General features: G+C 35.1%; 1 protein-coding gene across 1 annotated transcript in view; it reads right to left on the reverse strand.

The window, feature by feature from the left end:
• The window catches only part of epg5 (ectopic P-granules autophagy protein 5 homolog (C. elegans)), a 115,296-nt gene that overhangs the window by 81,868 nt on the left and 20,070 nt on the right, over positions 1-13,358 (reverse strand). Inside the window, exons 3-7 of the mRNA XM_039758345.1 lie at positions 9,218-10,261; positions 7,164-7,407; positions 5,445-5,581; positions 3,478-3,585; positions 3,024-3,097 (exon numbers count right to left, since the gene is read on the reverse strand). Of these exons, the coding sequence (XP_039614279.1) occupies positions 3,024-3,097; positions 3,478-3,585; positions 5,445-5,581; positions 7,164-7,407; positions 9,218-10,261 (1,607 nt within the window). The remainder of the gene's footprint in view (positions 1-3,023; positions 3,098-3,477; positions 3,586-5,444; positions 5,582-7,163; positions 7,408-9,217; positions 10,262-13,358) is intronic.

Here is a 13,358-nt window from a genome sequence, read left to right on the forward strand (position 1 = left end):
AGAGGCGTAATTCTGGGGGGAATTGGGGCGGGACAGCAGGCGAGTGCACGTGCGTTGCTTTTCATGCTGACCGGGATTTATGTAGCGGAAGAAGGTGGAAGTTGGAGTAAGCACAGATTCCTGCATCTGGATTTTTCTGTGCGTAAGCACATTTCGGCTTTTGTGCTTACGTCATGTTATAGTGCGAATTCTACGCACAGTGTTATGCATGAGGCCCCTGGTTCTTTCAAACTTGTGATGGATGATTTTAATTTATGCAATCTGGAGTCAGTATTACCAAATTACCATCAGTATGTGAATATAAACACTACAGGGGACAAAACTCTGGACAAGTGGTATGGAAACGTCCCTGATGACTACATATTGCATTACAGAGCAGCCCTGGGTGCGTCTGACCACGTCGTCGTTCACCTACTCCCGAAGTACAAACAGAAACTGAAACTAGAAAAAAACAGCCATACGAATAACACAAAACTGGTGCAAGGACAGTGTAGAGGAACTGCAGGAATGCTTCTACAGTACAAATTGGGATGTGCCGACATCCTCACAGTCACTGAATGAGGCCACTTAAACTGTCAGCGAATATATGAAATTCTGTGAGTCTATGATCATTAAGGAAAAAACTGTCAAGTTGTACCCAAACAGTAAGCCATAGATCACTAAAGAGGTTAAAGCATTACTATTGGAAAAGCAACATGCACATCAAGAAAATAAGATAGAAGATATGCAAATTTTACAGCAAAGGATTAACAGGTTAATTAAACAAAATAGAAAGATATATGGGCAAAAAATCAAGAGGTTGTTTAATGATAACAATCCCAAGCAGGTCTGGAAGGGACTAAAAACAATTACAGGACTAGGCTCTAAAAAGAATGTGAATTTTACAGCTGACAAAGACCACAAGCTTTTGGCAGATGAACTGAATAACTTTTTTTGCTAGATTTGAAACAAGTGATGTCAGCACCCAAAATATAGAAATAAAGGAGATGCTTTATAAAAACACCAGGAATTATGCTGTGATGGGGTTCAGTTTAACTGAAGTGGAGAAAGGCTTGCGGCAGGCCAAATCAAACAGTGCAGTGGGACCAGACGGCATATCAGGTTGGCTCTTAAAGTCTTGCTCTAAGCAGCTCTCTCCAGTTTTTCATTTGCTTATTAACTGGTCTCTGACCTGTGGTATTGTACCTAATCTGTGGATCAATCAATCATTACCCCTGTATCTAAGGTTTCTAGGCCAAGCTGTTTAAATGACTACAGACCAGTGGCACTTACATCTATTCCAATGAAATGCTTTGAACATTTGGTGAAAACATTTTAATGACAGAGACAAACTCTTTTTAAGACAACAATCAATTTGCTTATTGTGCAAACAGAAGTGTGGAAGATGCTCTGTTTGTTATCTTACATCAAATCTACATCTTTCTTGATCAGCCTGGTTCATATGTCAGAGCACTATTTTTGGATTTTTCTTCAGAGTTCAATACTATACAGCCTCATATACTGATTGGGAAATTGAACAGTATGAATGTAAACCCATTTATTACACTATGGATTCAGAACTTTCTTTTAAACCCTTCACAGACAGTTAAAGTTCAGGACACTTTTTCAATAGTCATTCATTCAAACACAGGAAGTCCGCAGGGGTGTGTCTTACCACCATTACTGTTTACTCTGTACACAAGTGACCTGAGACAGAACAATGACCACTGCTCCATTATCAAGTATACAGAGGACACCATGCTCATAGGATGTATATCTGGGGAGGATGAAAGTCATCTAAATCAAGTGGACTGGATGGTAAACTGGTGCAATAAAAACTCTCTCACTCTGAATGTAAAAAAGATCAAAGAAATGATATTTGATTTTAAAAGACAGAAATCTGTATGTTCACCTATTGTAGTTCTGGGAGAGGAGGTAGAAATAGTGACTGAATATAAATACTTAGGAACTTACCTAGATGACAATCTTAACTGGAATACAAATACAAAAAAAATATTCTCTAAATGCAACCAGCGCTTATTTCTCCTCCATGAACTCAAACTATTTAAAGTAGACAAGGACCTCATGTTGTCCTTTTATCGCAGTATGATCCAGTCTGTGATCACTTTCAGTTTCATTGCCTGGTTTAATAGTCTGACAAACCAAAACTCAAAAAAGCTACAGCAGATTACAAAGTATGCAACTAAAGTTATTGGGGCTGATGTAGATGATTTGACGAGCGTGTGTGTGTCAGAGGGCAATGTTAAAGAAACTGGAAATCATCCCAACTGAAGACAGTCATCCATTACATGTAGAACTAAAGTTCAGTAAATCAGGAAGGAAAGTCGTTTTGAAAACCCACACATATCGCTCCAGGAACTCCTTTCTTCCTAGTGCCATATGACTTTTCAATAAGAAATATTATAGATAATGATTAAGATTTTGATATATAACCTGTAACATTTTTTTTTTTGGTGTAAATGTGCATTATCTAACTGCTTTACCTTATCCTTTCTTGTTTCTATTTGACCGTTTTATTTCATTCTGTCTGCTATTAGATGCAACTGAGAAGGCAAATTTCATGTTTTCTTGTGTAAACATGACTAAATAAAGAAACCTTAAACCCATAATAGACTAAGACACTGTTTAAGAAATGAGTGTAAAAAAAAGGTTTCTAAACTGTGTGGGTACACAAGTTATTTTTCATTACTCCACCACCCCTTGAGCACCAAGCTAAAACATTAAAACCTTGTTCATTCACGAGAGAGAGAGCACAAGTATAATAATGTGCAATGTATTTATTATTTATATTAGTAATGTCTTTAAAAAAAACATATATATAGGTTTCGCTGCGATCCATGATTTCAGGTACCCGTAGTAGGTTTTAAAATGTATCACCCGCAGATGCAGGGGTTTTACAGAAATCTGGCAATGAAGCATTTAAAAAGTACAAGTAAAGAATTTGCTTTCAAGATCACTCCAGTAAAAAAGATCATTATCTGTTTGACAAAACAAGCTGACAAGTAGTACCCAAAATGACTTACTTCACAGGAGACATAAGTATGGCCAGAGCCTGCATGAAATGGTAAACTCCAGATGAGTTATTTAAAACCTTTATCTAGGGGAATGGAAAAAAGAAACAAACAAACAGTCACTCATTAAATCTTCTTTAAGATAAGTAGGCCTTACGAATAAAAATGTAATTAAATTAGTAATTAGGGCTGAACAATAATACATACAATAATAACAATAACAGCAGCAATATCAATAATATTAACTATCAAATATTTAAATAAAAACCTATTCAGAATGATCTGATCTTTTAAATATAATGTAGAGGATCCTTCATGTCTACCTCATGAAAGCAACTTAAAAAAAGTTAACACACTCACATTTGCAGAAATAATAAGATAAATAACTAGCACCATTTCGATTGTAAATTATAATAAACAACTACATATACTCTGATGGTTAAAATGAAACTGAACAAAAGCAGACCTGAAGGAAAGGTGCTGCCCACTTTCCAATTCCTGAAGGACAATGAAGTATGTGATTAAGAAGGAATAACTGATCTCCCGTTGAGCCAATGCATTGTAAGATGGCCACCTGAAACAAACCAAATTCAAATTATCAAGACTTGTGAAATAAGCACAGCTAAGAACCGAGCACTATTTACAAATGAAGGGGGAAAAATCTGCAAATTCCCAACAACAGTAAATATTTCTGTTTGAGCTACAATTCTATGGACACGATAATTAAATAACTAACTATAATTTATATAGATATGTAAAAATCAGTGCAGCAAATTTTAATCACTGGAACTCAAAGGTGTTCATGATGGATAAAAACGTTACATTCTTATTATTAGGAGAAATATCAGTCTACATATCCATAATCAAATACCCATAATCCAGGATGGTGGGGTGTACGCCTCTTATCAGTATTATAGAATTGTAATCAAATATTTTTAATCAATACACAATTTACAATTTAATACTGTATAAGCATATACTTAAATCAAGATAATGGTAACAGTATCAGGCACAGGGCTTAAACACTGCACAGGGTGAGAAAAGTGCAGATAATGACAGAATATGCAACATGAGTAAATGCCTCTGCAGGAATAAGTCAATACTATAAATCGCTGCATAACTATAATGTCATAAACATAAATCTATACGCAAAATATATGTATACAGTATACAGGCTAAAATGTGTTTTCTTTAAACTGCATTTATTTGTATGTGTAAAGTCATCCTTCTCTACAAACTTTTTTTCCCAGTTGTATTAAAATTTTATAGAATCTGTAAACATCAGATATCTATTAAATCAGGCACATGTAGAGAATGTTCACAAGGGGCAGGTGTTTGATTCAAATTAAGAAGATATGCACGACACAAGAAAGAGTCGATAGTGAAATTAAACAATTCAGTCCGGTTTTGCTATTTTGATACTACAAAGCTTGAATTTCAGTACAGTATTTCAGCTATCGCACCTATCAATTAAAAATCCTGCTTGGTTCCACTTTTATGTTGGTATATATCAATCTTGTACAATCCTTCTACAGTTGCCAAATAGAGTAACTACTGAAAGACAAGATTATATTATATTATTACAAATTTCCCCCTGGGGACCAAAACAGTTATATCTATCTATCTATATTATACCATATAAAAAAAGTAGAGAGGAGACTCTTTCTTAGGAGACTAAGCCCTTTTAACATGGGTCATAACACCCTTTACAAGTTCTAAAATTCTGCAACAGGCAGTGCAATTTTCTGTGCTGTGGTGTGCTGGGCTGGCATCATCACATCAAGGAAGGCCCACTGTATTAACTAGTTGATTAAGAAAGCAGGCTCAGTTATGGCGTGCACTGTCAGTCTACTGGAGGTAGTAAAGGTGGAGAGGATGAAGGCAACACCCTAAGCCTTTATGTTGCATACCCCCTGTCTAACACACTAGCTTTAAGAAAGTTTTAGCCAACAAATTATTCAGCAGAAGTATCTAAACAAATTCTGTTGGGGCATCTTTATACCAATTGCAATACACTGTAATATAATACTTCCCTTTTGACTGTTCTTTTTATTTTTTGACGCATCAGAGGTTTTTCTTCTTTTTAGTAGTTTTTGTGTATATTTACTTGTTATAATATTATGTATGCATGTATTTATTTATTTACACACATTCTATAAAAAGCCAAGTTTCCCCTTTAGGACAAATAAAGTTCTACTGTAACTATAATGAAAGATAAAGTTATACAATTTATACCTTATGTTAGGAGGTTGTTACTTTGTTGAAAGCAGGTCTTAAATGTTTTTGTTTTTATTTTCCTTTGAAATTAACAGATTTTATACTTTTCCAAATTTTTAAGCGTTGGTAATTTAAAGATATTTGCGAAATCTTCCGAGGCAGCACTCAACCAGCAAAAATAAATAATTTATAGATAGCAAAAATGTACAAGGTTACCAGTTTTTGTAGCCAAAGATGGATGTCTGCCTGGAACTGGCAGTCGTCAAGTACACGTCGAGTAAAGCAAAACAGGACACTAATACTCTCCTTTAGGGGTTGAAGTAAACAGGACTGAGACTCCATATCGGGGGATTCTGTAGTAAATATTGGAAATATAATTCAGTGGACTTCATGATAATACTCATATAACAAGTAATTTATCAAAGTACACCTTATTCTTGCTACAAATTGTGCACATTAAAAGAAACCCCCAAAAAAGCTAAGAAACAAATTACTGTAATACAGTGTATGGATTTTGAAAACAAACTGTTGGGGAGAGGTCTCACAGCAACACTATACCGAAAATGATGACAAATACTAAAATATTTTTAACTTTAAGATACAAGAGAAGGTCATTTAAAAAAAAAAAAAAAAAAGATACAACGTACAATGATAACTAAACACACTTGTAGAAAAGTGAAACACCCGTCTTTGAAAATAGTTTTATGAGCAACGCACAAGTACTGAGTCTAGGCAGTCAACACTAAATTCCCCAGGTGACCGTTGGTATTAACCCTGATATGTACAACTGGGTTTGGGAAAAGAAAGAATGAAAAAAAAATCTTATTTTGAGATTTCTAATTGCTGTTTCAAATTATCAGTAGTGCCTACATACAGGATAACAGCTTCAAGCACAGCTTAACAGTGGTCGACATAAGAAAGTCTCACTTTTGACTGTAAAGATAAGGCTTTGAGCCATAAGACTCACAAGCTGAGTGGCAGTGGGAAAGCCATTACTAAAATAGTCAAAAGTTTTAGAACCCATTTTTCCAGTTTTAATTGAAATTTAGGCAGTTTAATGTCTTAATGTACTTTGAAATTAAAGCACAGAATGTGAGACTTGCTTACTTCAATAACTGTTAAAACTGTGCTTGAAGCTGCTTTCCTTAGGGGTGCCTATCATGCAAGCTCTTGACTCAAACTTGTCTTCTGAATCTGTTGTGACTTTTTGTCTTCCAGATCTGTTCCTGCCAGTTTACTCCAGTTTCGACAATCCTTTTGATGCTATAGAAAACTGTACTCACTGACACCTTGGAGCTCTTTGCAATTCCTCTAAAGGAATGACCTACACTTTTAAGGTTTATAATGGTATGGCTATCCTTTTTTGTTAATTGCTTTTATTTCACCATTATGATTGCAACATTGTCCAAATAAGACTTCCGATTTTATAGCAACACATATCGTTGCCAGACAGCTTTGATTCAGAAGTTCTGTAAGTAAACAACAAAAATTGGGACATCACTAGGAAATGTCAAGTCTTAATTAACTTAAATTGCTGCAGGTGGCAAGTTGCTAGCACATTATTTGTGCAACTGTAAAAAAAATTTTATTTCATTTTTTGGAAACCTAAACTTTTTCGTTTAACCTCTGCCAGTTTACTGCTCATCTTTGTACCATCTCAAGTTATTCACTGGACTTGAACTGCTTACATTTCAATAAAAACTAGAAAAATGGGGGTGCTCTAAAACTTTTTATCAGTAGTGTACACACGTACATATTGTACAGAGAAAAAGAGAGAGAAATGGCATAAAAGTTTATGGAAATACTTGTGAAATGTTCTCGTTACTGATACTCATACTACAAAAAAAGCAACACTTTCTGAAAAATTTTAATACGATCCTACCAAAGATATTTAATTTCTAACAAAATATGATCATTCTCATTTTGTAAACTCACCTGCAGTATAATCTTTTATTGCTACTTTCCTTGCCGGTGGAATGCTGTTTAGCAGTCGATACAGAAAAGACTCTATCTGAAGTCTTGACAGCACCACGGTGTATGAATGCAAAGCAAGAGTTTGATGCAGCAACTCTGCCTTTGTTTCAAAAAGTTTTTTTATCTCCAAAACTACAGACTCATTAAGCAGCACTTTCTGAAAACGATGATAGCCACAAACTTTTGCCTGGTCAGCACACACACCCTGCAAAAAAATACATTTATATGCATATCTCTCAGTCGTGAGACTAGTAAAATCAAATCACACAATGGCTATTAACATACACTGAACACATTTCCAGAGGCGATATGGGCCAGTATAAGCACCAACTTAAACACTATATAATACTATATTAGAACATGTCACCAAGCTTCTACATTCTTATATATTCAGTACCTTGCAAAAGTATTCAGTTCCCTTGAACGACATTACCATTTTCTGGATTTTAAAAAACTCACATATTCTTCCAATAAGTATTTTTTATTGACATTCTAGGTACTTTCACAGTTTATATTTAAAGCCAAAGTATTTGTCCAAATTATGTTCCTAAAAAATAAACACTAGAAAAAGCTGCTTGCATTTTTAGAGAATAGACTTTCAAGAGGATAGAATCTTTTCAAAATTCAATGTACTTAATTTAATTCAGGCTTATGAGAGGTGATCAAAATGTTTTGTGCCTAAACGTCAATGGTGTAATATAAGGTGCTGACTTTGTAGGATGTCCCCAAAAAAAAATAAAAATAAAAAAAAAATCTAATTTTGTGTTATAAATGTTTCTAGCCTTTGTGGTTTATCGTGTGTCTTATTTCAGAAACAAATGAACACCAACAATTGCAAAATCATGTATTATGTTATCAGTGAATTTCTAACTGCTAGAGAACAGCAGGTTGTGGATTCAAATCCTGCCACTGACACCACTGTGTGACCATGAGCAATTCACTTGACCTGCCTGTGCTCCAATTGCAAAAACCAAAAGAAATGTAACAATTGTATCATAAGTGTTGTAAGTCGCTTTGGATAAGGGTGTCAGAAAAATACAGTAAGTAAATGTTAAATAAGCTTCGATGATTATTTCTCACCTGCAGCAGATAAGAGGACATTACTAGGATTTGTTAGTTATGGGTCAAATGAATTCATTCTTCATGAACAAGGTCTGAACGTGTCCAATGTCTAGAATATTGACTCCTTCTCCCAGCAATCTGGTTGTTATCCCAAACACATACATGTTACATTAAATGTCAACTCTAAATTGGTCCACAATTACTAAGTGTGAGAGAAGCCATGAGTTGGACTTGTGTCCATTCTAGATTTGGCACCTGTTTTGCACAAAATGATGCAAATATATACTCTGTACGTCATCCTGAATTGGGCTAAATGGGATGAGAAAATATTTGGACAGGTAGATTACTCCTTTCTTTCCATATCTAGCAAGCACGCAGACAGCTGAAAACTAATGGTTAGAATACCAAAATTTTGAGCACCTCAGAAAAGAATGGTAACAGAAGCAGAAAAAAAAAATATCTTCATGGGAAGTGAAAACTTCAAGTCATCTACAAATTTTCAAGACCCATCGTTTCTTTTTTACATTTTTTAAAAACTATTATGTTAATTAACTGAAGCAAAGCACAGCATAGTAAATTGTCCATTTTCTATTGTGTTCTTATTCTGACTAATTAAAAACAATAACAGACAGATACTGTACATTCAATACCAACTCAAACAATGGTTTGTTTCATATAGTTTTGGCTGTTTTATCAAGCATTACAGCATTTTATTTGCTTCCTTTGCAATCGAATGGTATATTTATTGTTTGAAATGAACTATGATGTAAAGTTCAAAAAAAGCTATTGGAAATGAAGTTTTTTTCAATTATTTATGTCCTCAGCATTGATTCATACAAAAGTATTTAATATAGGTTAAGTGTTTTGAGGTAATTCATAATATGAAACAGAATAAACAATAGAATGCTACATCAGATAGGGATAAATATTTTGACATAAGAGGCTTAGCTTACTTGAAGGGTAAGTTGCTCATCCCGGAAGGTCCACAAGCGATTCTGGGCACTTTTACAGTCTGAACTGGTTGCTTGCAATTCTGCCTGGGCTTGACAGAGCTGCTTACGACACCTCCAGTAGTTCATCAGCAGCTCATAGAGTTCATGGCCTTCCTGATGGGCAAGAGCCATGAACTGCAACAAATGGTGATCTACATTTTCTAGCCAAGAACCAGGTTCCCACAACCTTAACTGTTCTTTAGTAAAGGCCCGACAAGACGTTTGTAAGTGAGACAGCTGAGGGTAAAGGCTCTGATGCGTCTTGTCTGCTTTAACATGCTCAACAGGAATCAAACTTGCAGTATTCTCCTGTTCTGATAATGCCAGAACAGCTGGAGTTTTCTGTCTTGATCGGATCACCTCCATGGAACCTAACATAGGCCCAGGAGTAAAATTCAGATCCACCAATGATTCACAGTCATTCTTCTGAGCCAAAGTTTTTCCAGATGCAGAGAAACACAGAGAAGGGCAGATGACAGCACTATTGCTACTGACTTCAAAATCTGCTTTGGGAGTTTGGCACTTTACATTCTGGGGGTGAAGCTTAATTTCAGAAAATTGTACTTGTATAGCATTAGTTCTTTTTTCATCTTCTAAAATGCTTATCTCAACATCACTGATATTCAGATGTCCACTAATAGAATCTTCATTTTTAGTTCCCCCCTGCTCAATGAACATTATATCCTGACACACAGGTTGGGTAGCAGAAGTGCTTTCCTCTCCATTCATACTTGCAACTATTATAGAGTCTTTTAATCTATCATCTTTAATCACTGATGAAGGCATTGATGAAAGATCATTCTTTTCATCCTTGGCAGATAAACTCTCCGAATCCCCCAATGGTATGTCTGTAAACTCTTGCTCATCTTGCAGATTTTCCTTAAAATTTACTTTATCCTGTGGAGACTCCTCAGCTTCATTTTGCTGAAAAGGACTCACAGTGGTACCTGAAGAGCTTGAATGTATTTCTTTGTCCAGTTCTTTGGGTAATTTCTTCCTTGCGTGCTAATGGGTTAAAAAAAAAAAAAAAAAAAGAATAGTACATGCTTTAAATGAACTATAAATGTAAAATTACCAGTAAGCTAATTAATTTCAAAAATAACGTATTAAATAAAACAGAACTGGCCACTTGCAAGAGTAATCTAAAAGAATACCCAAAAAAAAAAGAAAAAACACACACACAACTTGGATTTGGACACTAATACTATAAAACAGCTACAGACTGGACCAAGGGACATTTTTATCAAACTATCAGGAGATCTAATGTGGAGAGACATGGAAAAATACGATTTTAATTCATTTCCAAAGCCATAAATATAGAACTGTTTTACTTCAAAGTCTTGAATGCAATGCCTCCACATCATCACCACCATACATTTATACCTACCTAGTATTAATCAATATATGCACTTTAGATTCTTGCAAATTATTTCTATTTTTAAAAACTAGAAAAAAAAAAACCAACAATAATAATTCCATAAAATGGCAGTGGGGCTCTGGACACAAGGAAAAATGACTGTGCAATGATATAGGTACACGTTTCTAAAGTAGTACATCTGTTATAGGATGGGTCTTCAAAGCTGCCACCATAGTGAGGACAAAAGTGGCTTTTAGCACTTTCCTTCATTGCTTTTATACTAAAATTACAAATCTTTATTAGTAAAGGGGCAGTACAATATTTTAACAATTAATTATCCTACTATGGTTGGCACAGTGGTAAAATAGTTAGTGCTGTTGCCTCACACATCTTCTAGATACTGTAATGTACCTAGTCATTGAACATGCAAACTCCACAAAGACATCTTGCATCTGTGTGGGTTTCCCTTCCAAATCCCAGAGATGTGTGTGTGTGTAAGATCAACATAGATTCTAAACTGGCAGTGTGTGTGTGTAGTTGTGTGCTCTAGTGGTGCTTAATTTGCATTGTACCAGGTGCTCCAGGTATCCTCAGGAGGCTCTGGTTCCTCATGAACATCAGTTACATTATGCAGGGCTAGGAATATTGTGTTCCGCTGTTATTCTAATCTAATTAATGGAATACATAAAAATAAAAAAAATTAAACTCTTTGATATCTAGTCAACAAAATGAGAAATGTACACAACTGTATGAAATGTCCAGTATATCCCTGGTCTATTTCTCTTCAAAAGAAATTAAAAGGGCAGAATTAACAGGAAAAAACTGCAAGAAAATTGTATTTGATTACATGAACATTTTCATATTGTGTATTTATATTATATTTAAATAGTATTTCAACGGTAAAGATTATAAACCCTGTGAAGAGTGCTATTAAAAAAAAACTAATACATTTGAACATTTAAATTGACAGTGTTCAGCCTTTTTACTAATATACAGAATTTATCTTTATTTTTTCAAAATTTCACACATGGAGGAAGTATTATTTTCATTTGATTTTCATTATTCTATGAATAAATAAATACTTTTTAACATACCTACAGTATGTTTTGAGCATTTTTGTAAAAAATGTCTGTGCATTTGTCTGTGGTACAAATTGCACTTGCTAGTCTTGGGGAAAATTTAAACTACTAACTACAATCTACACTACACTAAAGAGCAGCAAGGCAGCATTTGGCATACACATTTAGGCCTCTGAAAGACTTTTGCAAATTTTAGGTTGAATCCAAAGTGTGAGCTTTGTGCTTTTAAAGTTGAAAAAGTTAAAATGCACATTCTATCTTTTTAATTTAAACACTGGTTTACTCCTTTTATTATTTGTAATGTTGCCATCTTATAAGCATTATTGGGACAGAGTTTTTTCAGTTTAAACTAGAATAGGTTCCCTTTATACCAAACAGTACTTGCAATAACTCACTTTTTGGAGTGCTATCTTATGATGCACAACTGTTTTTGTATTGAAAGCAATTGTTTATTTTGAAAATTTCAATTTTATCATTTTAGTTTATAAATATTTATTCTGAAAAAAATGCAAGGTGCCTTGCATGCATTACATTTTTTTTTTATTATTTGATTTTTTTATTCTGATTTTGCGACATGCAGTGTGGCAGACAACCAGGGATCTTGCCCCTCTCCCGGTCCGTCCTTCTTCCAGGCATGCCGGTGGGGCACTATCTTCCCTGGGCGCAAGAGAGCAGCCACCCCCAGCCGGTATCGGGGCCACAATCGTGGAACACCGGAGCTCATGCCTTTTGGGCTCAGTGGCCACTGCCAGGGGGAGTGGAACAACTTAATGGGTCCATTTGGGCTGTGATGCAGCCACACCCAGAAGTGCAGCCTAATTACCACCTGAAGCACTTCCGGGCGGGCTAGAAGAGGAGCCTGCAGCCACCATTCAAGGAGCCGGAGTCAGGTGGAAGAGGACGGAGCTTATGAGGAGGAGTGGAGGTGGCCTGAAGTGAAGGACTAAGTATAGCATGGTGATCTGGGCACTCTGTGTTGTTGTGTGTGTCACAAAATTAAGGGTGCGTGTTTTGAAGACATCTGGAGTCCGTGTCTGCTAGTTCCGAGGCTGATCTCTTACAGCAGTTATAAAACTTTTTTTCTGATTATTTAATTCCCCTAATGTAATTTTACATTGCAACATACACAGTAGATATATTATGTCAGTAAACAAATAAGTAAGGCGGTATGAATGAATGTATATTCCAATTATAACAAAACTTGTTAATAAAACTATGGAATTTAGAAAGCAATACCCGAACCCTGCTTGCCACATATACAAAATTGTCATGACTTACTGTATATGCCAGGATGGTAAATCAGGTCTATACACTAGAGTTAGCTTCTGAATTTGGCTTTAGCGGGTAAATGGATTATGATTCAATGAAAGCAATCCTAAGAAAACATCTTTAATTTAGGTCATACCAATCAAGACTTTATTGTATAAAAATAAATATTTGTGCACATACTTTATCAAAAAAATATATATATAACATAAGCCTTTTCTATTTAAAATAGAGTTCACTTATATAAACATGACTAATATTGTTTCATTACCTTGTTTGTGTAGGTTTTCTCTTAATACTTTCTACTCACTTAATACTCAGTGTTTTAATTTAAAATGTGATTCTATAAAAGGAGCAAGGAAACAGCACAGGAAAAGGAGGCTGGAACTGACAATAAACC

The sequence above is a fragment of the Polypterus senegalus genome, chromosome 7, assembly GCF_016835505.1.
Source record: "Polypterus senegalus isolate Bchr_013 chromosome 7, ASM1683550v1, whole genome shotgun sequence".
Classification (NCBI taxonomy): domain Eukaryota; kingdom Metazoa; phylum Chordata; class Cladistia; order Polypteriformes; family Polypteridae; genus Polypterus; species Polypterus senegalus.